The sequence below is a fragment of the Solanum verrucosum genome, unplaced genomic scaffold (assembly GCF_900185275.1).
Source record: "Solanum verrucosum unplaced genomic scaffold, falcon-dt-bn FXZP01000163.1, whole genome shotgun sequence".
Classification (NCBI taxonomy): domain Eukaryota; kingdom Viridiplantae; phylum Streptophyta; class Magnoliopsida; order Solanales; family Solanaceae; genus Solanum; species Solanum verrucosum.
The window spans coordinates 3,892,579-3,918,450 of record NW_026020379.1 but is presented as its reverse complement, the minus strand read 5'-3'; the positions used below and the strand labels follow the sequence as shown (position 1 = coordinate 3,918,450).

Below are 25,872 nucleotides of genomic sequence, written 5' to 3'. Positions count from 1 at the left end.
TGTAACCTTTCCAAAGGATTGTAACTTTTCCAAAGAGATGTGACATTTTCGATAAGGCACAATAAGCATTTGTTCACATTACCCTTTGTTGTCTATAAATAGAGGGATTTCCTCTCATTTTAAAACAACGAAAATTCTAAACTTCTTCTTCTGCACAATTAAATATTTGTGTACTTTGCTCCTGTTGAGTGGCTCACTAACACTATTGTTTTTGTATCAATACAATTGTGAATATAATCGTTTTGTCATGAGCGGATCTATTCCTTTAAACCTCGGATACTAGAGGAGATTAATTTTCTTAAGGGGACACTATGCATTTAGTGGACTCGATTTTTTCCTTTCTGTTACATTCTATTGTTACAGATCTAGGTATGTTTTTTTACCATCATTAATTTTAATGAACATTTACTTGTTTCCCATCAAGAATGGTTCCATAGTTATGTTTGGGTAGGTTTAATATATTCTCTAAATAAGTTTCGATTCTTATAGTTTGTGAAAACAGAATATTTTTTAATCTTTGTTACTTACTCCCTCTGTCCCCTATTACTTGTCCCCTTTTGAATTGACACACCTATTAAGAAAATAATTAATGACATAGTAAGTTTACCATTTTACCCCTATTAATTATTAAGTGGTGAAAAGTTCTACATTTTTCAAAATAATTAGTCATTTAATTGAGGATATAATAGGTAAAAAGAATTTGTCTTTTCTTGATTTGTCAAAATGGACATGTAATTAGGGACAATTATAAAACGAAAAATGGATAAGTAATTAGGGACAGAGGGAGTATTTAATGATCTCAGATTAATTGATTTCACGAGAATCGAAAAAAAAAGTTAATGTTGACAAACTTTCAGAGGTTCATTTTTTGTGGTTTTCTGTTATTTTTGGTCTATTTTGAATGCCCAATGTAGTTTCTACTATTTTTTGTCCTATTTCAAATGTTCAAGTTCAGTTTTTTAGATTTGACGAGACTTTACAAGTTTTTTTGGTTAAATTTTTTTAATCATAGTTCTCACTAAATATAATAATAACCTTCATTTGTTAACTATTTTTTGTCCTATTTCAATTGTGTCTTTTGATCTTTAATTCAATCATAAAATAAAGCAAAACTTTGTGTGTACAATGCCCATATCCACATGGAGTATTGTTTTTCAAAACGGAGAATTTGTGATAGTAATAATGATGATACAGATATAGTCGACCCCAACTAGCTTGTGATTGTCCCGTAGTTATTGCTATCTAGAAAATGACAATTCAGGAAGAGATACATTTCTTGCTAAACGAAGAAACCATAGAAAACAGGGTTGGAAGCTGATGATTCTAGCCAGAGGCGGAGCCAGAATTTGTACCACATGAGTCTGGATAGATTATTTATACATACGAAATGGTTATTCAACACAAAATACATGGTTTGAGTGAAAGCTACCCGTGCCTATGGTGGCTCCGCCCCTGCTTCTAGTCCAAGTGCAACTTTATTTCAGGGTCCCCTGTTTGGTCATGGACTTGAGCAATCGCAGCAAGAGTCTGATACACTTGTTGCATCGTTGGCCTTTGATCTGGAATGAATTTCATGCAATCACTTGCAAGTTCAAGTAGCTGCAATACCATATTATCAAACCCTTGGCCTAACAATAGTGTGTCCACATCAAGAGGACTGGCAAATGAGCTGCTGGATAAATTTAGACTCAAGCAGCTCAACTGGTAAGATTCTTTTCTCGTTAAAAGCTCGAGAAGCACAACCCCGAAGTGATAGACATCTTTTTTGTATGTGGCAAAGTCTAAAGACTCGACTATTGGCAGTAGACTCAAATTTGAATCTATGACATTTGTTTTTGCAAGTGTTGCCTCCCAAAAATTGGATAACTTGGGATTGAAATTTTCATCGACCAAGATACATTTTGTGCTAATGTTACTATGCACAACATGGAAATTTCCACCATCATGAAGCCAAACCAGGGCTTTGGCGACACCAATAACAATTTTAACCCTTAGAGCAAAGTCCAAGAGTCTTGCCTTGTCTTCGGTTGAATGCAGCCACTCGTGTAAGTTTCCATTAGGCATGTATTTGTAAACCAGAAGTCGTTCATCCCTCTCAGAACAAAAGCCGATTAGAGGCACCAAATTCGGATGCCTCAGACTACCCAGAGTTGTGATCTCGGAAACAAACTCTTCCTCCAAATCCTCTGAAACATGGAGCCTCTTTATGGCAACAGTCCATCCATTTGGGACCAGTGCTTTGTACACTTTCCCAAGCATTCCATTCCCGATTTCATTGTCTTGGCTGAAATTTAAAGTCGCTTTTGATAGCTCCATAAAACTCATTCTTGTAACAATCTTCTCCAGTTCTAAAATCTGAGGAAAAGAACATATCTACCTTTAACACATTTTATTTCTCCAATATATCTGATATAGTTTGACTGGACACATTTTCTAGAAAACTTGTAGTCTTAAATGTGCCATAACACTTGTTTGGCAATAAAAGCTTGTCACTAAGAGTTAAAATTACTGTTTGCCATTCTTTGTGAAATGGAGATATTGTCACATAAATTGGAACGAATGGTGTACTTTATTTACGGGGTGTTCTTAAAGAAGGAAAAATACGGTTGAAAGCAAGCAAAATATAGTTACCTTTGTGTCGTTGTTTACTTCTTCTCGTTGACGCCATTCATTTCCATCAATCACCACTAACTTTGTTCTCTTCTTGATCCATAGTAGCATCTTCTTTACATTAGGTAAACCAAAGAAAAAAAGATATATACCAAGTAAAGTCGAAAATGACCAACCCGTCACAAAACCTTTAATAAAAATATTATAAAGGTTCAGTGCGCGTTCTGTAACACATAATTCCAAAGGACTACCACAAAGTCCTGGATTATTAGCATAACATTCAGCTGGAAAAGTGGCATTGACAAAATTTGGCACTGGCCCTGTCAACATGTTGTTGGCAACATTAAACGTCTTGAGTCGACATAAGGAGCAAATTTCAGGTGGGATTAGACCTTCTAGTTTATTGTTGTCTAATTTGAGGACATTAAGAAAAGAACAATTTGCAATGTTACTTGGGATCGCGCCTGAGAATTGATTACTCGAGAGATCAACATCTACAACATATCCAATTAATATTGATATATCCAAAGGGATGGTTCCATATAGCTCATTGCTTGAAAGATCAAGAGAAGTTAAAGAAGTGCAATTTTGTATGCCTCGCGGAAACGTACCTATTAGTCCCATGTTTGAAAGAGTAATGGATAAAACTTTAGTCTCATCAGGATGCCAGCATTGTATTCCTGCAAATTTGCATATAAAACCTTCTGTCTGATTATCGAACTTCCACGTTGAATTCAATAAATTTAAAGGGTCTTCCAACGATTGTTTTATGGATATCAAGCAATCAATGTCACTCTGCACCGCGTTGCATCTTAGAGAAAAGCTGCAAAGTAGTAGTACTAAGTAAAGAATGTTGCAGTTGCACATTGTGTGAATTAGAAACCTTTGCCTTAATTTGAAAGAGCATGGAATTTATTGAGTTATTTGCTTTGGCAATTGTGGCGTAATTTGCTGATTGATTTTTGAAAAATTGGGTCGATTGCACATAATTTCCAGCACATTTTTTACTCAACATCTTAGGTCAAGTCCGTACGATATGTTGTCTATATATTAGGCATAATACGTAAATATGACTCATAACTTGACTTCAGCCGATAAATAAACATTTAAATTTATATAAAATTGAACAAATAGACCCATTCGTCCTACATGGCAATTTTGTATCCTACATGGTGTCCTACGTGTATTATGTCATGTAGGATATGTGTGTCTACTTATTTAATTTTCTACAAGTTTAAGGATTGTTTGGTATGATATGTTTTCCAATTTTCTCATGTTTGGTTGGGTTAAATGTTTTGGAAAATATTTTCCAAATCAACTCATTTTCCTCAAATTTAAGGAAAATGACTTCCCTTCAAAACTTAAGGAAACATTTTCTAAAACTCTCTTCCAACTTCAAATTACAATTTTTTTTTGTTGAAAAAATCAATTTAATTTGTTCCTAACCTCAAACTAGCCCTCCAACCACCCCCCCCCCCCCCCTCCCCTCAAAAAACTAAATTTAAAACTTGTTTTTAAAAAATGTTTTTAACTTCAATTTTTTTACCCCACCCTCACCCCTACCTCCAGCCCCCTACCACCACCCTCCCCCCCCCCCCCCAAAAAAAAAGAGAGAAATATTAAAAGTTGTTTTTAAAAGATATTTCTAATTTCAATTTTTTTATCCCCCCTACCCTCGCCCACCCCCCCTCCACCAGCCTCCCACCCCCTTCAAAAAAAAAATTTAAGTTTGTTTTTAAAAAATATTTTCTACCTCATATTTTAATTTTTCACCCCTACCCTTGACCCTCCCCCCGCCCCCCCCCCCCTCCAAAAAAAAAAAAGATTTCAGTTTTCCATCCCTATCCTCGATCCCCCCCCTCCCACCCACCCCCCAAAAGAAAATGATTTGAGTTTGTTTTTAAAAAATATTTTCAACTTCAAAATTTCATTTTTTCACCCCTATCCTCAATCCACCCCCCAAAAAAAATTTAAGTTTGTTTTTAAAATAATATTTTCAACTTCAAATTTCATTTTTCACCCCTACCCTCGACCCCCACCCCCCGCCCCTACCAATCCCCTCACCCCCCAAAAAAATTTTAAGTTTGTTTTTAAAAATATTTTCAAGTTCAAATTTTTATTGTTTCATCCCACCCTCGACCCCCCCATCCATCCCCCCTATCAGCCCCCTCACCCACCCCCTAAAAAATTTTAAAGTTTGTATTTAAAAAATATTTTCAACTTCAAATTTTTATTTTCTCACCCCTACCTGGGTAGACCCCCCTCCCCCCGCCAGCCCCCTACCAGCCCTCCCCTCCCCCCCTCCCCCCCAAAAAAAACAAAATTAAGTTTGTTTTTAAAATATATTTTCAATTTCAAAAATTATTTTCTACTCTAGTAAAAATAAAAGATATTTGTCAAAAATATTTTTCATTCATAAATCAAACACTAGAAATCTTTTCTGGAAAATATTTTCTACTCACCAACCAAACATGAGAAAATAAGTCAAAAATCTACTTGTTTTCCAAGAAAACATTTTCTAGGTTAGGAAAACATTTTCCTTCATACCAAACACACCCTAAGTGTCTACTTGTGCACGCCCAAAGTTGGAGGGTATAGTTACATGTTGAAGCCAAGTTAAAGGTCATATTTATGTATTATGTCTCTTTATTATCTTGGTCCTTCCCCGAACCATACGCGAAAACTATTAGTTGAAGAAACAAGTCTTCGACGCCATCTTCTATTAGACTGCGTTGGCTATTAGTTTCAATTACACTTGAATCTAAAAGTGTGTCTCAATGATTAACTTATTACCTTTAGATCTGAATATTTCATGATTAAGACAATTTATTTTTTAGCATTTAAATGTACACGATTGATTTATTTTTAATTAGGAAAAGGATAAAAAATCATTATGAGTTATGCGAAATAGACCACTTATCCATTATATTTTGGGGTAAAAAATGTCTCGTCATTAACCCAAAAGACCACAAATACCCTTAAGAGTTAACAACCCATATTTATAGTTATGCGACAAGCCATGTGGGACTAATTCATCCATCTAAGCGTTGTCAACTAGGATTCCTACTGTTGATGGCCCTTCACAATATAGATTAACCATCGAGCTTCTTTAATTTCAAACGATTTGAAATAATTAGTTTTTATAAAATTTATAATGTTTTCAAGTTATGTTTAGGTATTTTTTTCAAGTTAGTATATATAATTATGTCTATAGATACTACCTTTTATAAATATATGTTTTACTAATTAGTTTAGTTTAATTAATATTTTATATTTTGAGTTAATTAGTTTATAATTAGGATTTCATGTGTTGATTAGTGGCTTGTTATGCCTCTACATGGATTGAATATTTCCGTGTTATATTCTCTGTTTGATGTTGGCATATTGTGGAAATGCTTGTTGCTTGTGTTCTCGTCATTTGCTGTCGCATTGATTCAATATAGTAGCTAGTCTTAGTTGCTCCTTCTCTTATATTATGTGTTTTTTTCAATCACTTGAAAAAGATCTTTCACATACTAATTTGTTCTCCTTCTTTGTTGTGAACCCATCCGAGTCCATTTTGGATCCAATCTTTGCATTTCATCGAGTTAAACTCCTTTATCGAGTCGGCCTTAATCTTGTTTGGGTGAAAGAAAAGCTGATGTGTATGCAAGGGAAGCTAAATTACAGGTTGAAATGGAGCTGATACAAGTCTCGAGAGCCAAGAATTGAATTGTATACATTGGATATATATACGGCAGATTTAGCAATATACATGATATACAGTGACTAAAATGGGCCAAGACAGGCCCACATGATGCAGCAGACCATTTTAGTAGTATTTTAGGATAGGTTTGGCCTGCTAAACCAAACAATTTTTGAATTTGAGCAAAAGGGCTCAAGTTTAAGATCGTTCTTTACTTTATTATTGGTATTTGCTTACTCTTAATTTTGGATTAATTCTAACTTTGAATGGTTAGATTAACTTAATTAAATCCCCTAAAAATAAATCTTTTTTGTGTTGATTTACTATTTAAATGTCTATCCTTTACTTAGTCATTTTGACAAAGTTCACCTTCTTTCTAGAATCATTTTAAATGTTTAAGTTCATTTCTTTTCAAGTGATTTCTAAATGTCTTTATTTCCTATAATTATTTTTCCCAAAGCTAGTCAAATAAAGTTTACAAATCGTCGGATAATCGCATGTTTGCGGACATTTCAAGTGCTTTGAAATTTCTTGAAATGAAAATAAGAACCTCGTACCCTTTCTTTGGCATTTCGAGAGATTTTTTCTGTTTTGAAGTTTTTTGGAATTAACTTAAAAGTTATCTTAATTTCTTTTAAAAAAATTAAGTTGCAACTCCTTAAAAAAAAATGGGTTTCCCTTTAAAATTGAAATCAATTTTGAATACCGGCTTTTTCTTTCATAAAACGCCCACTAAATTATGGGTCATTAATTTTGACCGATTTATAACTCAAACCCTATCCCATACTAGGATAGAGTATTGAAAACAATAATAGTTGATATAAAAAACAAGAAATACAGTAATACAACTAGTAAGATGGCAAACACCAACCACCCTAATCAAGGAAAACATCACAATACCTACTTAACTTTTATTCTAATACGTGTCTTCCACACTCTCCTATCTAAGATCATGTCCTTGGTGATCTGAAGTTGAGTCATCTCATGTCTTATCACTTCTCTCTCCAATTCTTTTTTATCTACCTTTGTCTCTCCTCGTACCCTCTATAAGCAACCTTTTGCACCTCCTCACACGTGCATCCACACGTCTCCCCTTCACATGTCCAAACCATCTCAATCTCGTTTCTCTCAGCTTGTCCAGAGGCCACTCTCACCTTATTGTGAATATCCTCATTTCTAATCTTATCAATCCTTGTATTACCACGCATCCACCCCAACATCATCATATTAGCAACATGCATCATGCTGATAAGACTATACAATCGATCTAATGTGGTCCAATTTTTTTTGGACAACATGAATGTGACTAGTAAAAGCGTAATGTATCATGCAACGATCTTTTAAGTTCGAAAGTAATTCTCTTGATTTTGGTTCACTACTGGTATTGTTACAAAATTATCAGAATTATATTTTGTGCGCACATTGGAGTGTGAATCAAACCCAAGTTTGTACACTAAGGGGTATTTTGGTAGTTATATTATATGTGAGTTATGTAGGTATCAGGTAAGTAACACTATATTTCATAGTTGATGAAGAGATAAATTATTATGGACACAAAACAGAGCATTTGTGACAATGATGATGATACATATATAGTCGAGTCCAACTAGCTTGTGATTGAGGCATAGCTACTGCATTCTAGAAATCAACAATTCAGGAAGACATACATTTTTTTCTAAACAAAGAAACTATAGAAATCAGGATTCTAAGGTGATGATTCTAGTTAGAGGTGGAGCCAAAAAATTTAGCTCACGAGTCTTGATAAATTATTTATACATATAAATGGTTCTTTAACACAATAACATGATTTGAGTCAAAGCTACTCATACCTTTGGTGGCTCCGCCCCTACTTCTAGTCCACGTGCAACTGTATTTCAGGGTCCCCTGTTTGGTCATGGACTCGAGCAATCGCAGCAACAGTCTGATACACTTTGCATTGTTGGCCTTTGATTTGGAATGAATTTCATGCAATCACTTGCAAGTTCAAGTAGCTGCATTATAATATTATCAAACCCTTGGCCTAACAATAATTTATCCACATCAAGAGGACTTTTTATTTTACTATTATTATTTATTACTTATTTAAGACTATAAATTTAAAAAATAATCTGTAACACCCCGACTTTTCAAAACGTCTAAATTAACTCGTATATTCGTGGAAAGACAAGGAGGGTGAGTAATAAATTAAGAATGATATGGTATGTCCTATTTTAAGTGTTCAAGTGTTGCATCTCAAGTTAGGTAAGTGGCAAAATAAAAGTTGGCGGAAGTTATCGTAATTTCCTTCTTAAAGATTTCTCTAAAATTTGGGTCAAATGTCTTGGAGGTTTTCTCCCAATCTATAAAGAGTTATGGGGGCCCACAAACTATTGAATCGAAGGTCTACGAGTCTAGTTTCCAACGCATCAAACCGTTCATTCATACGACTTCAGAATAGAGAGATATTCACATTTTCGTGGGACTGCGCAAGCAGGCACGTGAGGTGGGGCCCTAGGTCGGTGGAAAGTGTATATATCTTCTTCTTCGAGTTTTTTCTTCATTTTAAGCTAAATATACAAAGAAAACATAGAAACCCATTTTTAGGATCAAGTGAAATATAGATTTTCTCAACGTAAGTCCTTGACGAAAGTTGTTCTACGCGTTGGGCTCATCATCGTGGTATAATTTGTTTTATCGATTGCGTAGCATATCACATTTTAGAGTTGGGACAGTAGGGGTTTGAATATATTTGAAGGTTTTGAGGTGAATTACGAACCTAAGATCAAGGTAAAACCCTTCTTTCATCGACTCTAGCTTTTATAAGCAGCAAATAGCAATTTGCGACGGAAATACATATCTTTTATTGTATTGTCATGGTATCTTTTATTTTATGTGTTGATTATGGTCCTACCTTGTTTTAGTATCGAAGGAGTTATGAGTTAAAGTCTTTAGGCCACGTGAATTTAGCGAAAAAGGTATGTTAAGGCTATTCTCTTCCTATGGCATGTTTCCTTAAAGCTTAGGAGCAATGTAATTGAGTTGTTATCGTTGTTATACTTATAGCCATTATTGTTGATTGTTGGCTGCTCGAGTGCGTATAATCCTCTCTTATCGGGATTCTTATTCAGTAGTAACATTCGTATGTGGGACACGACTTAGAGGCTATTTGTATAGGTTGCCTATAACTAAATTGGTCACTTTTAGCTGTTGGATTGTTATTGTTGCCTTTGGGCTATTGTTGTTAGCTGCAGTAATGTGATTTATACCTAGCAGGGTTATGTTCTGCCTACAGGGCTATATGAATGCCTAAAAGGGCTATGAGTTGCCTACGGGGCTATATTGATGCCTAGAAGGGCTATGAGTTGCCTACAGGGATATATATTGACGCCTAAGAAGGTTATGTGCTTCCTACAAGGCCATGTTGTTGCCTAAGAGGGCTATGAGTTGTCTATAAGCTATGTTGTTGCCTAAGAGGGCTATGTTGTTGCCTAAGAGGGCTATGTGACTGCCTGCGGGGCTAGGGGACTACCGATAGGGGTATACAGGCTGATTGGCACCTTCCGGGCTTATGGGGGCCTGAGTAGGTGGTCTTGTGTGCTGTTTGTACCTACCGAGCTTATGGGGGCTTGGTTAGGTTGTTGTTTTTATTATTTTTGATAAATTTAGATTTAGAAGCAGGTCAGTACAATTATCTTATCCTTAATTTATTTATCAGATTATTCCAGTATATCAGGATACCTCATCATAGTCTATTGCCTTTCATACTCTGTACATTATTTTGTACTGACGCCCCATTGCCTTGGGGGCGCTGCATTCATGCATGCAAGTCCTGACAGATGACCGAGTAGACCTCCATATCAGCAGGATTGACTTTTATCCGATTGGTCAGCCCCTTTCCTCCGAAGCTGCCAGAGTTGGGAGGTTTGTTACCTTTTGTTGTATATATTCTCATGGGTAGGCTGGGGCCCTGTCCCACCAATCTTTACTACTCTTAGAGGCTTGCAGACTAGTGTGTGGGGTTTATAGCTACGTTATGGCCATGCTGGCCTATGTTGTTGGTTTGCTGAAGCTTGTGAGCTGTTTGATTTATTGTACTGATATTTACATGTTTTTAGTTTTGGTATAGATATCATGGTGGCCTCGACGGCCCAACCAGGACTTCTGTGCTAGTTGGATATTCCTTTATATGAACTCTTGGGAGTAGCTGATTCTTTTGTAGATCTGTTGACAGGGGCCTTGCCGGTCGAGGGCTTAGTTTTAAGCCGAGATATACTTGTATGTTTTCTTAATTGCATGTGACTGCCATGCGCTAATAGCAAATGGTTCAGCAGGGTCGGCTCGGGCCTGAATTTTGGCTTTAGGAGCGCCCCTTGAGTTTGGGGCGTGACATAATCATTCATTGTTTAATCTTCGTATCAAATCAACTAACTCATAAATAGAAGATGAGTAGTACTATTAACCTTTTTCCTAATACTACCAAATATCAAGAAGCAAAAATGTCTTTAACTATATAATATATACTGTTGGGTTTTAAAAGGTGTGAATGAAAAATGAAGAGTTGCGACTTTTATGAAGAGTTGTGACTTTGATGAAAAGTTGCGACTTTTATGAAGAGTTGTGACTTTTATGAAAAAGTTGTGACTTTTATGAAAAGTTGTGACTTTTATGAAAGGTGGTGACCTTTCCGAAAGATTGTGACTTTTCCAAAGGTTTGTGACCTTTCCGGTAAGGCACAATAATAACCTTTTCACACTATCCTTTGTTTTCTATAAATTGAGGGATTTCTTCTCATTTTAAAAATAGAATTTTTCTGGACTTCTTCTACTATTAAATCTACTATTCTAAGTGTACTTTACTGCCGTTGAGTGGCTCGCTGACACCAGCGTTTTGGGTATCAATACATTGGTGATTGAGATCATTCTATCCTGGGAGGACATATTCCAAATCAAACCTCGGATACTAGAGGGGAATAATTTCCTTAAGGGGACACTGTGCATTCAGTGGGCTTGATCTTCTTTCTGTTTTTCCAGATTCTGGTATGTGTTACAGATTTTAAATTTGTGAATTAATTTATGTTCTTCTGTTCTTCATTGGTTCATTAAACTTTGGTAACTTCGTGTTTCTGCAAAGTTTGTTGGAATTAGTAAGATTCTTTAAACACAGATTGACAACAATTCTTCTTTAAGGAAAAATATTTCGTATAATTTTTCTAATCTGTTTCTGATTCTAGTTTCTCTACTAGTTTTAATTTTCTAGTTGTGAAAATGTTCTTAAACTTTATTGTGTCTTACCAAGTTCTTCAAAGTTTTGTTCTAAGTATCTTAGGAATATAAGACGAACAACATATACTACACTACCAAATCCCTAGAGAATCTGCCTTTTAACTTTTATTCTTGAAAAGCTGGAACCAAGCACGAGTATATAATATGATTTATTAATATGATTAAAATATAATTAATTTATATTGTGTATAGATATGTACAATATATGTATAAAATATTATATTTAATATAAAGTATACACAATTTACATGCATTTTGTTATCTAGATTAATGACGTATTTGCTCTGTGCATGTGTCTCGCTTCCATCAATAAAACTATTACTCACCAGAACAACTTCATTAAAAATTGCAATGAATGTTAAATACATGTTATATCTATTTAAATTATGTAAATAAATATTATCTCAAATATGTTATTTTCTACGGTATGTTAGTTGATGTTTTTTACAAACGCAAATAAATAAACTTAATTTAACTTTTGAATTGAGACAAAAAAAAATATTTTAAAAAATTATAAATATCTATACATGTGAAACTCTAATTATTTTTGTGTTGTTCTTTAGCATTTTAATATTAATATTAGTAATATTAAGATTGTTTCACGCAGTTTGGTCTTTCTCATTTGTTGGCATTAAAGTTTAGTGACTTAATTGTCATTATTCATTTGGAATAAACGTTCCAATGAACGTTGGGACTTGGGGTCAATAGTGTTGGGCAATATCTTCATTAACTATTGATGGCATTTGTTATTTTCACTTTATTTCAATTGTAACTTAGATAACCTCTAGGATTTTATCTTTCTCTATTTACTTTTTTATTTATCAATTTATTCATCGTTAGAAAGAGCTTCTCAGAACCTATAAATAGTGATAATCTTCCTTTGATTTTGAATAAAAGAAAATATAGAGTGCATACAAGTTAGTCATAAAAGAGAGTTATTATTAGTTGAATGAAGATGTTTTTATGAAGCTTTGGACTCAACTCTTATCTAGAGTTTCTTGAGTTATACATTGTGAATTGATTGTTTCCTATAGGAGACAAGTAAAGAAGACTATTACTGGACCGGTAAAAAATATTTGTATTATTGGGCTTGAATCTCCTTAAAGAGAGCGAAATATTCGTGTCTCAACCAGAAGAGATTTTGTGTCTTCATTTTATTTTTCAATTGTAATTTGTAATCTTATAATTTCACCAACATTTTGTGTAAGAAATGATTGTGATCCTACATTTTCTAAAATTCCTGAGGCAAGTCCAATGATCATACATAAAATATTTGGTGAACACTTTTAGTTTGAATTAAAGATATGTAAAATATATCAAAATATTTTAATTTTGTGCTTTTAAATATGTCAGGTGGAAAATTAGAATTAAAGAATTTTTTAAATATAAAAAGATATTCCTTTTAAAGCGGATTAAATTTTTTTAAGACAAACACATATTAACTAATAGATGGAGTATTAAATAAATTAGACTTTCAGCTGTTAGAGAATGTTTTTATTAGCTAATTTAGTTCGAATTTGAAGTATATTTTTTGTTTGTAGTTTTTGTGGCTACGTGAAGTCTCATGAATTTAGTTATAGAGATTAATTAATAATTAATCAACTACATGAAGTTAATTATATAGATCAATCAACAATTAATCCACAACATGAATTTAGTTATAGAGATCAATCAACAATTATGTATCGCTCCAACCTCTTTTGCTTATATCATATATTTTATGCTCTTTTTCACGTACTTATAAAAAGGCATTATACATAAATATGTTCTTTAACTTGGATTCAACTCACATTTATTCCCTTTAACTTGGATTCAATTCACATTTATGTCCTTCAATTTTTTATGTGGACGAGTAGACACTTAGATTTGTATAAAATTGAACAAATATACATGCATGCCCTACATGACATCCTACATGACCATTTGTGTCTTATGTGATGCCCTATGTGCGTTATGTCACGTAGGACTCCTGTGTCTATTTGTTCAACCTTATACAAATTTAAACGCTTACTTGTACACACTCTATGTTGGAAGACATAAATATGAAATGAGATCAAGTTAAAGAACATATTTATGTATTATGCCCAAAAAATTATCAACAGTAATTCTCCATATATTTTTATCTTACATAAATTTTAGGATTCTTTATATTTTCAAGATTATAAAAATAATTAAATACTAATAATTTTTTAAAAATAGTAAATGATAATTTTGTATGTTAAAAAATCTTTTAATGAAAGACAAAAAGTTTACTCAATATTCTTAAGGACCTTCATGCTTTTAATATAGTAAGTATAGATATATTTGTTGGACAAAGTATTTAGGGTCATTATTACTCTTTAAAAAATAATCACTTGTTTAATTAAATTTCATGTCATATTTTTGTTAAAGAACAATTTTGAATCTAAACCAAAAACATTAAGGGCCTTTCAGTTCAATAGGTGGAGGGATGATATTTTTGAAACATTCCGACATTTTATAACCTTTGTCGTAAAAAAAAGTCATAATTCATTACAAAATCTTTTGTTTAGTATTATTCACATTTCACACCCAAATACTTTATATAATTTCAAATTAAAGTAAGGGTAATGCAATGGCCAGAAATTTAAAAGTTTATAATATATTTTTTATTTTAAAATAAATTCATATTTTTTTCACTTTTTAATTAAAAGATATTAAAATTAAAAAGGTAAAAATATTTAAAAAGGTAAAATAACATAAATAAAATACCATTCTCACCAAAAGGATTTTTCCTTAAAGTAATTAAACATTTTTCAAGAAACTTGTACAACTTTTTTTGAATCTATTTAAGACAAACATAATATAGAAAAATAAATTCATGTTTTGGAAATTGGTAAAACTTTTGGTTGAAAAGAAATAGGGAAATTGTTTGTCATGTGTGCCCAAATTAATAAAAGCACCTACCACCACCTTTAACTTCTCTATAATCGCTCCTCGACCGACGAGCATATATATATATATATAAATACATATAAAATTCATTTTTTCCTTATTGCTTCGCCTCTCTTTCTCCTCTTCGATTCAGCACTCTTCTATTGATCTGTTAACAATGGCGGCATCTGCTTCTTCCGCTATCAATCTCTCCATCAAACCCTCACATACCTCTCTCTCATGGAAAACACACCTCTCTTCTACCTCCGCCTTAGCCGTTTCTCCTATCTCCGGTCACCGTCAGTATCCGCGTTTCGTTATCTACTCTGTGGGAGATAAACCGACGGTTCTCGTAGCTGAAAAACTCGGTGAGGCAGGGGTCAATCTCCTTAAGGAATTTGCCGATGTTGATTGTTCTTATAACCTGACTCCTGAGGAGCTCTGTAATAAGATCTCATTGTGTGATGCGTTGATTGTAAGGAGTGGAACGAAGGTGAGCAGAGAGGTATTTGAGTCATCCGGTGGACGGCTCAAAGTTGTTGGACGAGCTGGTGTTGGTATTGATAATGTCGATCTTGCAGCCGCGACTGAGCATGGATGCCTTGTTGTAAATGCCCCGACTGCTAACACTGTTGCTGCTGCTGAGCATGGAATTGCGTTACTCACAGCTATGGCTCGAAATGTTGCTCAGGCCGATGCTTCCGTTAAAGCTGGTTAGCCTAATCTGGTTTTATGTCTATATAAATGACGGTGTATGCTGATTTTTCCTCAATATAATTTGTTTCATGAGTGCGAGATTCATGTATTTTGAATATGAAATTGTCTATACGAGATTCTGATTCAAAAATCATTGCTATGCAGCTATGGTCCTGTAGAGTAGATCGGATCTATGTTAAATTTATCCAAACGATTTTGTTCCTATTTTAATGAGAATATCCGCTGATCTGTTTGTGACAGTACTAGTGTTAATGGCTTGGTTAGGTGCACTTAAACTAGTATAGGCTTGCAACTCAACCTCTCTTAGGTAGCGCTTCATTTGTAGGCACTAAAATGCTAGAGCATTTCACCGTGCATGAACTCTTATCTTAAAGAAGGCAACAGTAAATAGCTGGCAAAAATAGTGTAATTATTGCCGGCAAAGTGATATATCAAACGAAGGAAATAATTTGAATAACTTTTGTTATTGTTAGAAAGAGGGAATAGGAGATTTCAGATGAGAAAACTAGTCATTAAACCTTTATTAGATTTTCAGTTACATCTTTGATGTGAGTAAAAAAATTCAGAATAATTTTGCACTTGTTACATGATTTTGTTTTCAAATATTTGTAGTTATTTTGGTTCTTTCCATATATAATACTTTTTTTTTTTTTTCTTATAGCTGTTCTTGTGAATTGTTGTATATTTTAATTTTTTTGAAAAAGTTCATTTCATCTCTCTTTACTTGTGTTTTAATTTACACTGTTCTAGGCTTTTCATCTTTGACAACACTGTATTTACCTGTTGCAGTTACTTTGTATTAGTACTGCCTTCTTAATCTCATTCACTTTTTTGTTGGGAGACTGAAATGCTTAGTAAGTGTGCTAAATGATGAAGATTTATGTGGACATCGTCACATTGCTACTGATAATGTATCTTAAAGAAACAGGAAGGTCTAAGATATCAGCAGCAACCTCTTTTTGGTCTCATTGTTGTTGTATAACATCTATGGCTGATTTTTTGTTCCACTATCCTTTTTCCTTTCTTGATGTACATCATGTTTGGATTACAAAGGAGAACAAACCCTCAACTTAGACTTGCTGGGCCACCAGTTCTGTCTTTATCTTGCTATCCTGTTCATATGTTTATTGATGTAGGTTGATAAAGTGATTGCAATTATAACATTTTTATGGTTGCTAATAGTTCCTCAATTATCCTAGTTGCTTTTGCATCTGAAGTTCACAACCTTTGAAACTTTACCATGATTTGGTTTCCAGGGAAATGGCTGAGAAATAAATATGTTGGTGTCTCATTAGTTGGCAAAACACTTGCTGTGATGGGTTTTGGAAAGGTTGGATCAGAAGTTGCCAGGCGAGCTAAGGGACTTGGCATGCATGTTATTGCTCATGATCCATATGCCCCTGCTGATCGTGCACGTGCCATTGGGGTGGAGCTCGTTAGCTTTGATAAAGCCATTGCTTCTGCAGATTTTATCTCACTTCACATGCCCCTTACTCCTGCAACTAACAAGGTCCTAAATGATGAAACTTTTGCAAAGATGAAAAAGGGAGTACGAATTGTAAATGTTGCTCGTGGGGGAGTGATTGATGAAGATGCTTTGGTCAGGGCACTTGATGCAGGAATTGTGGCACAGGTCCTGGATATACATGATGCACTTGTTTTTCGAACTACTTCTTTCTGTGTATTTTGCTGATATTCATGTCTGTCTGATAGTTGGGAGACTAAAATCAATATTTACTTTCTTTTCCATCCTGGATTAGAATATAAAATAGGCTTTCTTCCATAGCTTATCTGTATTGATGTAAAAATAGATCTGCAGGCGGCACTTGATGTTTTCACTATGGAGCCACCAAAGGATAGTAAGTTGGTTCAACATGAGAATGTAACTGCAACTCCTCATCTTGGTGCTAGTACTATGGAAGCTCAGGTCTGTGCTTGATGTCCGCTTTTGTTTCACACTTTTTGTACCAGTTGATATGTCTTACTACAGTCTGAACTTCTTGTTTAGGAAGGGGTGGCCATTGAGATAGCAGAAGCTGTTTTTGGTGCTTTGAAGGGAGAGCTTGCAGCTACTGCTGTCAATGCTCCAATGGTGCCTGCTGAGGTAAATCCGCTGAATATTTGCTGGTTGTAATCCCTTTTTTTATATTTGTTTAAATAAGGAAGGCTCAATACAGTGCCTTCAACTACATTAGCCTGCCCAACTAGTTAATTGTTGCCTGTTTTAAATTAACCAGTTATCTGTAGTTGTAGAAGAGCGTCTTCTCCCAAAGTGTAGATAAATGCATTGTTCTTTTCATTTGTTTTTTGAGTAAGGGGGATTGGAAGATTAGTTTGGAGTTGTGCTTGAAGGAAATATCATTTCTACCTCTCCATAATGCAGGTGCTTTCCGAGCTGAAGCCTTTTGTTGCACTGGCTGAAAAACTTGGTAGACTTGCTGTCCAACTAGTGGCAGGTGGAAGTGGTGTGAAATCAGTGAAAGTAACTTATGGTTCAGCTAGAGGACCTGATGATCTTGACACAAGATTGCTTCGGGCGATGATAACTAAGGGATTGATTGAGCCTATTTCCAGTTCTTTTGTGAACTTGGTAAATGCAGATTTCACAGCTAAACAGAGGGGACTGAGAATAGCTGAGCTAAGATCTCTTCTAAATGGTTCTCCAGAAAGTCCACTCGAATTCATTCAGGTTCAAATTTCCAGTGTGGAGTCCAAGTTTGCCAGTGCTCTTTCCGACTCTGGAGAGATTAGAGTGGAGGGCAGGGTTAAAGATGGAATCCCCCATTTGACAAAAGTTGGATCTTTTGAAGTGGATGTGAGCTTGGAGGGCAGCATCATTCTGTGCAGACAGGTTGATCAGCCTGGAATGATTGGAAAGGTGGGTAGCATCTTGTCTGAGGGGAATGTGAACGTAAGCTTCATGAGTGTTGGAAGGGTTGCTCCAAGGAAGCATGCTGTTATGGCTATTGGGGTGGATGACCAACCAAGCAAAGAGATATTGAAGAGAATTGGGGAAATTCCTGCTGTTGAGGAGTTTGTTTACCTAAAGATATAGGCACTGTCAGATTTTCTGTCTAAATTCTCTATGAAGCCAATTTTGGTATTGTTGTTTTGTCTACAAGTAGGATAATGTAGGATAGAAAAATAATTTGGATATGAAATTACAAGTGTACTACATTGAGTTGTCAATTTGACAGTTTTTTTGTGCTTCACGGGGGTTGAGCATTGGATTTTTCCCCTGTCAAACTTGTCTTTGGTGATTTGTTTTATCAGTTACTAGATGCCCAACGGCACCACATTTGTTCTAGGGAATTTGATGTGACCACAGAGTTTGAAATCTTATGGAAAATACTTGAACACGAACACTATAGGAAATTCACGAAAGCTTGAGGCATGTCAAAGACAATCTCCTAAGGATTTTCATTTGGTATAGAAGAAATCGAGCATAATACATATCAGAGAAAGAATGAGTTTTCCAGCTTTTCTAAGTAAATAAAAGGACATAAGTGTATAGAGATCAAGAAATGGACATTTGGTTGTATGGGACCTAACGTTCAAAAATATGAAGATATCGGCAAAAAGTCATTCAATTCTATTGAAAACTATTAAGGATATTTAATGGTCAGTTATCATTTGTCAAATATAATCATTTTAAACCATCAATATATTCTCGTAATGAAGGTTATTATGGTTAATCAAAGGCTACATCAATTGTCTATTACAATTGTGAATGAGAAGGAATATTATTATTTGTTATAAATTCTCTGTGTTTGTCGTATTTTTCCTTGTCAATTTAAGTATTAATATTTTTTTGGCTATTCATGCACCAAATAAATAAAGTCATCAATTCTTATATTTAAGAAGAAGATTTGTAAATTATTAATAGATGATCATTATCTTGTGAAAGATACAATTGAAAGTAGAGAAGAAAGTTATAAGAGTTATAGAAAAGACATAAAATCACCACTGAAGTTATCTCGAATTTTCAAAAAGGCATCTTAACTTTGTGGGTGCCCTATTACCCCCATTGAACAATTTAAGAGTGTTATAAATATTCCACTTTTCACACAACCTTGCAAGAAAAGAAGTATAATCACACACCAATTGTTGTTTGCCACGCATTAATTTTTTTTAATTTTTTAATTTTTAGTTTCATTTTTTTCAAATTTTATTAACTTTATTTTCATTTTTTCCTCTTTCTTCTTCAACCTTTGTTACTCAAGTCTCAAACCCTTTGTTCTTTGCGGTAAATCCTCTAAAGTAGCAACCATTGCCGCCTTCAACGTAGCCTCCATGATGCTTCCCTGCTGAAGCATTATTTCCACCACTAAATCATCACTAAAACTAGATTAAAATTGATAAAAATCACTATTAAATTAAACATCAATAATCACTCCGATCTACCATCTTCTTTTCAGCAATATTACAATAGTGATGCAGCGAAACTCCATTACAATGGATTTTTTTTTTAACATTACACATCAGTGAAAAATTATAAGTAAATAAATACAACCAAATCAATTCAACTTGCAAGTTACTAAAGCAAGGTAATGGAGTTTCATAGTACTCTCTAATCAATTGAATAATGAAGTTCATATTTGATTTTTTTTTTTAAAAAAAAGAGGATAAAAGAAGAAAAAGAAACAAAGAAAAGCAAGAGACAAGAAAAAAAGTGATAAAAATGGATGAAGTAAATGGATCTTCTAAGTTGAAGAAGATAAAGAAAAGGTAATTGAGTTTTTGAATTTGGGTGAAGAAGATAATGGAAAAGAATGAATTGAGAAAGTTCAATTAAAAAAATAAAAGGAAAAGAAAATAATATTTCTAATTAAATAAATGTTAAAATAAATATTTATTTATTTATTGGCTTGACTCACGCACCAATGACGATTGAACTACAATCTACCTGCCACCTAGGTGTCACGACCCGAGCCTATACCCTGGACGTGGCCGACACTCGAGAACCATTGTTGGTCCCCAAGCAGAACTCTCATCCTGACTGGCTACAAGCGGAAGACTAACTCAAACATACATCAGCTTAAAACTAAATTAAATTCATTGAACTCAAATACAAAGTTTTAACTCAAATGATTAACTCTGAATATAATAGAATATTCGACTAGCCGGAAATAGGCAACTCAAGTCTTTAAATCATTTAACAAAATACACTATATATCTATGAAGCCTCTAAATGACAAAGATGGAAGTCAAGACAAGAATCACAACACCCTAACAAAACTGAAAGTAAATGGAATCCTCTGGAAGCAAGGAGGCTCACTAAAGCTAACTCGAACTGCAGGTGGTATCAACGAAGCGCCTGTTGATGACACTGGTTTCTGTATTTTCATCATAAAACGATGCAGGTTAAATGAAATCAGTGCATCGAATGTACGAGCATGCAAGGGAAAATCTAAGCATAACATACGCTTGAACTGAAATCGAAGGAAACATTCTTACCTTGTCTCAAACTCACTCAACTCAAGAAATACTCAAGGATACTCAAAGATACTCAAACTTACTCAACTCAGATGTACTCAAGGATAAGATACTCAACTCAGTGAAACATAGTTCAACTCAACTCAATAATAATGATACTCAACTCAAGATACTCAAGGATAAAGCAACAATAAAGGATGCAATATATGGAAAGCTTTAAAAAAAATAGATATTAACTCAATTGTATGTAAAATACAATAATAACTCAATTCTATGTAAAAATACAATAATAACTCAATTTGGGAGATTCTCTAACCTACAACCATCACTATGGTCTATGTAATGCTACAACGTCTCGCTCACACTGCCAAAACTATCATATACCTTGCCGAGGTATAGAACTCCTCACTAAGTGGATCCACTAAGCTATGCTTAAAAAGCAATAATGAATCATTTAAAAAGTATGACCCTTTCTACCCACGTTGGCATACATGGTTTATGTGGGCTGTTAGTTGTTTGAACTCTCCCCCATATCGGTGCTCAATACTACTCCAATAATATAGCTCATTCTCATATGTTTAAAAACATAACTCTTCCTCTGGTTTAAGATAATTGCTCAAACTACCCTCTTAAAAGAGGTAACCGCTTTTGAAAAAAATCTTTAAACTCATAACTCATTTAGAAATCTCAGTTTCTCTTTTATCAATGTAAAAATTGATACCTCTGGGAATACATAGTCCCCCTATACTCTTACTCAACTCATACTTAAAATCTCTTCCTAAGAAATATATCAAAATCATATTAAAATATGATCATTGATGACTCAAGAAGTCATACTGCATAAACATTGATGGTATATCTAGATACCATACTGCTCATACAATGATGGCATACTCGATTGTCATATTAATCATGTTTTAGAAAACTCTTTTCTCAAAACTCATCTTTACTTTCTCGAAACTCAGTTTAAGAACTTAAGTGTTGGTTTTGAAAAACTCCTCAAAACTCATAACTCAACTCATAGGGTTCGTGTGGAATTATGGACATGAATGACTCAACTCAGGGATATTAATAGCAATATGGAACTTAGTACCCAGAACTCAAGATTCAAGAACTCAAGGACTTGATGATACTACTCATCTCATGAATGCTCGTCTCATAGGGTCATATAGAATTGTGGGCATGACCGACTCAACTCAAGGACCTTCATGGTTACCTGTAGTAGTCCCATAATTAGGAATATAATATCAAAAGGATTAGGATCTCAATGATCAAAGACTTAGAGCTCGAAGATGCTACTACTCTCAAACTTTACTCTTATCTCTATCTTGAATTTGAATTATGAATTCAAGAGTTATGATTTATGATATAAAGGGTCTAGTGATGATTAAATGAGTTTTTAGATAGTTAATAATAAGAAATGATCGAAAACAGTTTTTGGGGAGCAAGGGCGTAACGCGGAGATGAATTAAAATATTTGGTTGCGAAATAATTTTTGAAACAGTAGAGTGCACGTTCTCTCTGCGATGCAAAGAGAGAGGAAATTCTTTAGGGAGCATGTCCGCGATGCGGACCTGGCACCTATTTCTTCCCGATCTTTTCTTCCTCTCCCAAACTCGATTCAACTCATATCCACTAAAATTCTAAGGTAAAAATTTCTGAATTCTTATAACCTAGAACAATTTCAGCGAAACCCACCCAAGAACTATCAATTTACTCAACTCCTTAACAAAATCCTTGCCTCAAGAACTCAACCAAACATCAAAATTCAAGAATGGAGAGCAACACTTCAAGAACACTCATCAATAACTTAACTTCTCAATCTTTATGGATGAATTCGATAATATAAATCACGATTGACGTGTGGGTGGATCCAACACTATAAAACTTACATACCTCTTAAGGATCAAATCCTTGGTGAAATCTCTTGAAGATCGCAAATATCTTGAACACTTGAAACTTTCTCCCTTTTTCTCCTCTTGAACTTTTTTCTAAAACCCTAAGCGCATTTAGGGATAGCCAAACAATCAATTTAGATCTCTAAAATATTACTAAAAATGATTTAGGCTAGTGGGGATAAGAAAAAGACTAAAATACCCCTCATTAATTCAGGTAACTTTTCTTTAATAGACAGGCTGAACTCATACAGACATATCTCCCTCATCCAAACTCAAAATTTAACAAACTTGGTGGTGTTGGAAAGAGGACTCAGAGATCTTTCATTTGATATCTTATGGGTTTCCTAACTTATCTTGTACTGAAAGTTATGGTTGTTTTAAGTTGACCCAAAACTTAGAAGAACTTACGAATGACTTGAGTGAATTCTCTTTGGAACTCAAGGTGCTACATCTAGTGACGTTAACGCTGAAGAAAATTTAAATTCCTCGATAAAACTCTGACTCACAACGAAGAATGGTTCGAGTCTTAGCTCAAAAAATTTCTGGGTTGTTACATTATCTCCCTCTTGGAATCATTCGTCCTCGAATGATAGCTGAAATGGGTATGGAACGGAGTTACTCTTACTATCTCCTCTGACTCATAAACATGCCTACTAACACAGGGTGGGCTGATCTATACCAAGAGTTTGGACTTTCTATAGCACCTAAATCAAGAACGATGCTTTTGTGAACATAGTCACGCTCTCTCTGAAGTTACCTTATCTGGAACAAAGGAAGTCTTGGCATGAAGTAATAATAGGAATACCATGCCTGGGGTAATATGACATGATTGCTAGTTGTTAAGCTTACCAACACTCCTCAACTATGCTCTTCTGTCCTTTTTACAATACCTCATTGGCTGCAACTCATAGCTCCCACAAAGGTATATCACTCCTCTTACCAAGGTCTGAGTATAACGGTACGCTCTTACTATATTCAAGCTTAAGAGTTCAGATTCTATACCTCTCTATAGGGAATCTCATCCCAAGTATATTACTCTTTACCACCACATTTAATCAATATTGAGCTCATATAAACAAACATCTAATGTTTAACAACACATGGACTCCTACTAACCATCTCTTTAAGAAGTTCTCATTCTCTCATCAATTCTGCCATACCAACTAGAATTTCCCGCATTACTATTCGGAACCAACTATAGGCTCTCATTTAACTATTTCTCATAGTAAAACCTCATCCTCCTCTTCCTCCTTATTTATAACCTTAGATGGAATTATCAAACCATCATTATTACGATAAGAACATCAACCTTCCCTTTCTAACATCACTCTACTACTAAAAGAACTTCTGAAAAGATATCTCTCACACTCTTTTGAACTCATTACTATTTTATTCTCAACACTTGACTTGATTTCTCATCTCATCTCCCCCTTAGGTTTAAAGCTGACACTTGAAAGTTATGGACCTATTCCATAATCTTTAAACTGGTTTACATCCCTCTTTACTCTAACACTCGGGTAAAGTTTATCTCATGACTACCGAACTCTCCATAAGCAGGTACTAAGACCTCTTTCTAAGATGTTTCTCTTAACCTCTTCTAATTGGATCATAATGCTTCTTCATCTAACTCTTTAGAAAAATTACACTCGCACCAACCTATCCCATAATGGCAGCTCAATTATACAATCTAGGCGCACATAAGAAAATCATAACCTCGATTGACTCTACCTTTATTTCTCTCCTCTATGGGTCATAATACCACATTTTCATTGCAAGGTACCACTTTGATCTCCTCACCTATTTCAGGTAAAACCTACTAGATCAGATCTCAAAACTAACACCATCACCCTCATGTTGCCATCTTTTGATCATGACGCTCATCTCAAATTCAAGCTTAGTGTCTAATACTAAACACAGATATCAATATGATTGCTCACACCTTATACTACTTGCACCTACTAGAAAGGTCGAGAAACACTCACCTACTAAGATCTCATGAAAAGTAGGAAATCTTTAGCTCTCTATCTACCTTCCTGCGGATTACCTTCACCTTCCATTTCACAACTTAAGTACTATTTACTCACTTACTGCGCAGTACCTCTCAAATGATTCTATCATACTCTGAATACCATGGGGTTCTCCTTTCAAAAATCATAATCCTAGCTTGGGTCTATCACCTCATGAATATTCTGCTCTCTGATTCCACACATACACTTGGTCATTACCAACACAATGACACCTCATCATAAACTCCTCTCTAGCTAAAACATACTCTAACTCATCCTAACTTGCAACTCTTACTTTACCTCCTATCATGGAATCTTCACAACTCATCATTTCTTAGTCTACCCATAAGGGAAAACTTTTCATTAATAACTTACCAGGTGCATGACTATAGTAACATAGCTTGCCAAAACATCATTTCCCTTTCTTAGATTACTAAACCTCTGTATAATTTCCTCTAACTTTGGGAACTTTCACTACTACTGCTCTTGATCTCGTAACTCATGCTACCTTTTTGAGTAAAAATATTACCCAAGCACTAAACATACTTCTTCATAAGGATCTCAGCTGAAACAAGACTTAGGGAAAAGAGTACAACTCGCTTTTAGCTCAAACACACGATTCTCATGAATAGGGGCACATTCTTTCAAAACTCATCACTTAAACTCACTCACGGGCTCCTCTTAATCCCCTCTGCAGTCTCATGACTTTCTCAATACTTTTGCTACGAGCAATTTCATCGATAAAGAACTAACTTTGCTTTTCAACCACTCTAGTATGAGGGGTAGTCGAATGAATATGAGAACGGACGAGTTAGAATAAATTTCTTATGACACAGTTCTACTGCACGATTTATAATATGAAAGAAGGGAAACTTTTCTTAAATGCATGTAGTCCCTCAATTATAGAAGTGGGGCCCTCACAATCATAAACAATACCCTATTGACACAGCTTCATAGACACCATAGGACACTTGAACTCTATACTCTCATATTAAGTTTGTCATGACCCAAGCCTACACCCCGGACGTGGATGACACTCGAGAACCATTGTTGGTCCCAAGCGAACCCTCATCATGGCTGACTACAAGCGGAAGTGTCACGACCCGAGTCTACACCTTTGACGTGGCCAGCACTCAAGAACTATTGCTGGTCCCCAAGCGAACCCTCATCCTGGTTGACTACAAGCGGAAGACTAACTTAAGCATGCAAAAGCTTATAAATGAATAAAATTCAATAACCCAACTTTGTACAACTTTGACTCAAATGAAAATTTTAGAATAAAAATAATGTATTCAACTCGCCATAAAATAGGCAACTTAAGTTTTTAAAATATTTAATAAAATAAATGAATAATACAGCCTCTAACT

General features: G+C 34.7%; 2 protein-coding genes across 2 annotated transcripts; one reads left to right on the top strand and one right to left on the bottom strand.

Moving 5' to 3' along the window:
- Window positions 1-1,458: 1,458 nt before the first annotated feature.
- Window positions 1,459-3,477, bottom strand: LOC125838966 (probably inactive leucine-rich repeat receptor-like protein kinase At5g48380). Its single transcript, XM_049517968.1, has 2 exons — window positions 2,632-3,477; window positions 1,459-2,355 (listed from the first exon to the last, which is right to left on the bottom strand). Exons 1-2 carry the CDS (start codon window positions 3,475-3,477, stop codon window positions 1,459-1,461), a joined length of 1,743 nt encoding a protein of 580 aa, XP_049373925.1.
- An 11,113-nt stretch (window positions 3,478-14,590) lies between these two features.
- LOC125838965 (D-3-phosphoglycerate dehydrogenase 1, chloroplastic-like) lies at window positions 14,591-18,410 on the top strand. The gene is made up of 5 exons (XM_049517967.1): window positions 14,591-15,161; window positions 16,422-16,798; window positions 16,985-17,092; window positions 17,174-17,269; window positions 17,549-18,410. The coding sequence occupies exons 1-5, from the start codon at window positions 14,627-14,629 to the stop codon at window positions 18,218-18,220; spliced, it is 1,788 nt and encodes a 595-aa protein (XP_049373924.1). The 5' UTR covers window positions 14,591-14,626; the 3' UTR covers window positions 18,221-18,410.
- The last annotated feature ends 7,462 nt before the right edge of the window (window positions 18,411-25,872 follow it).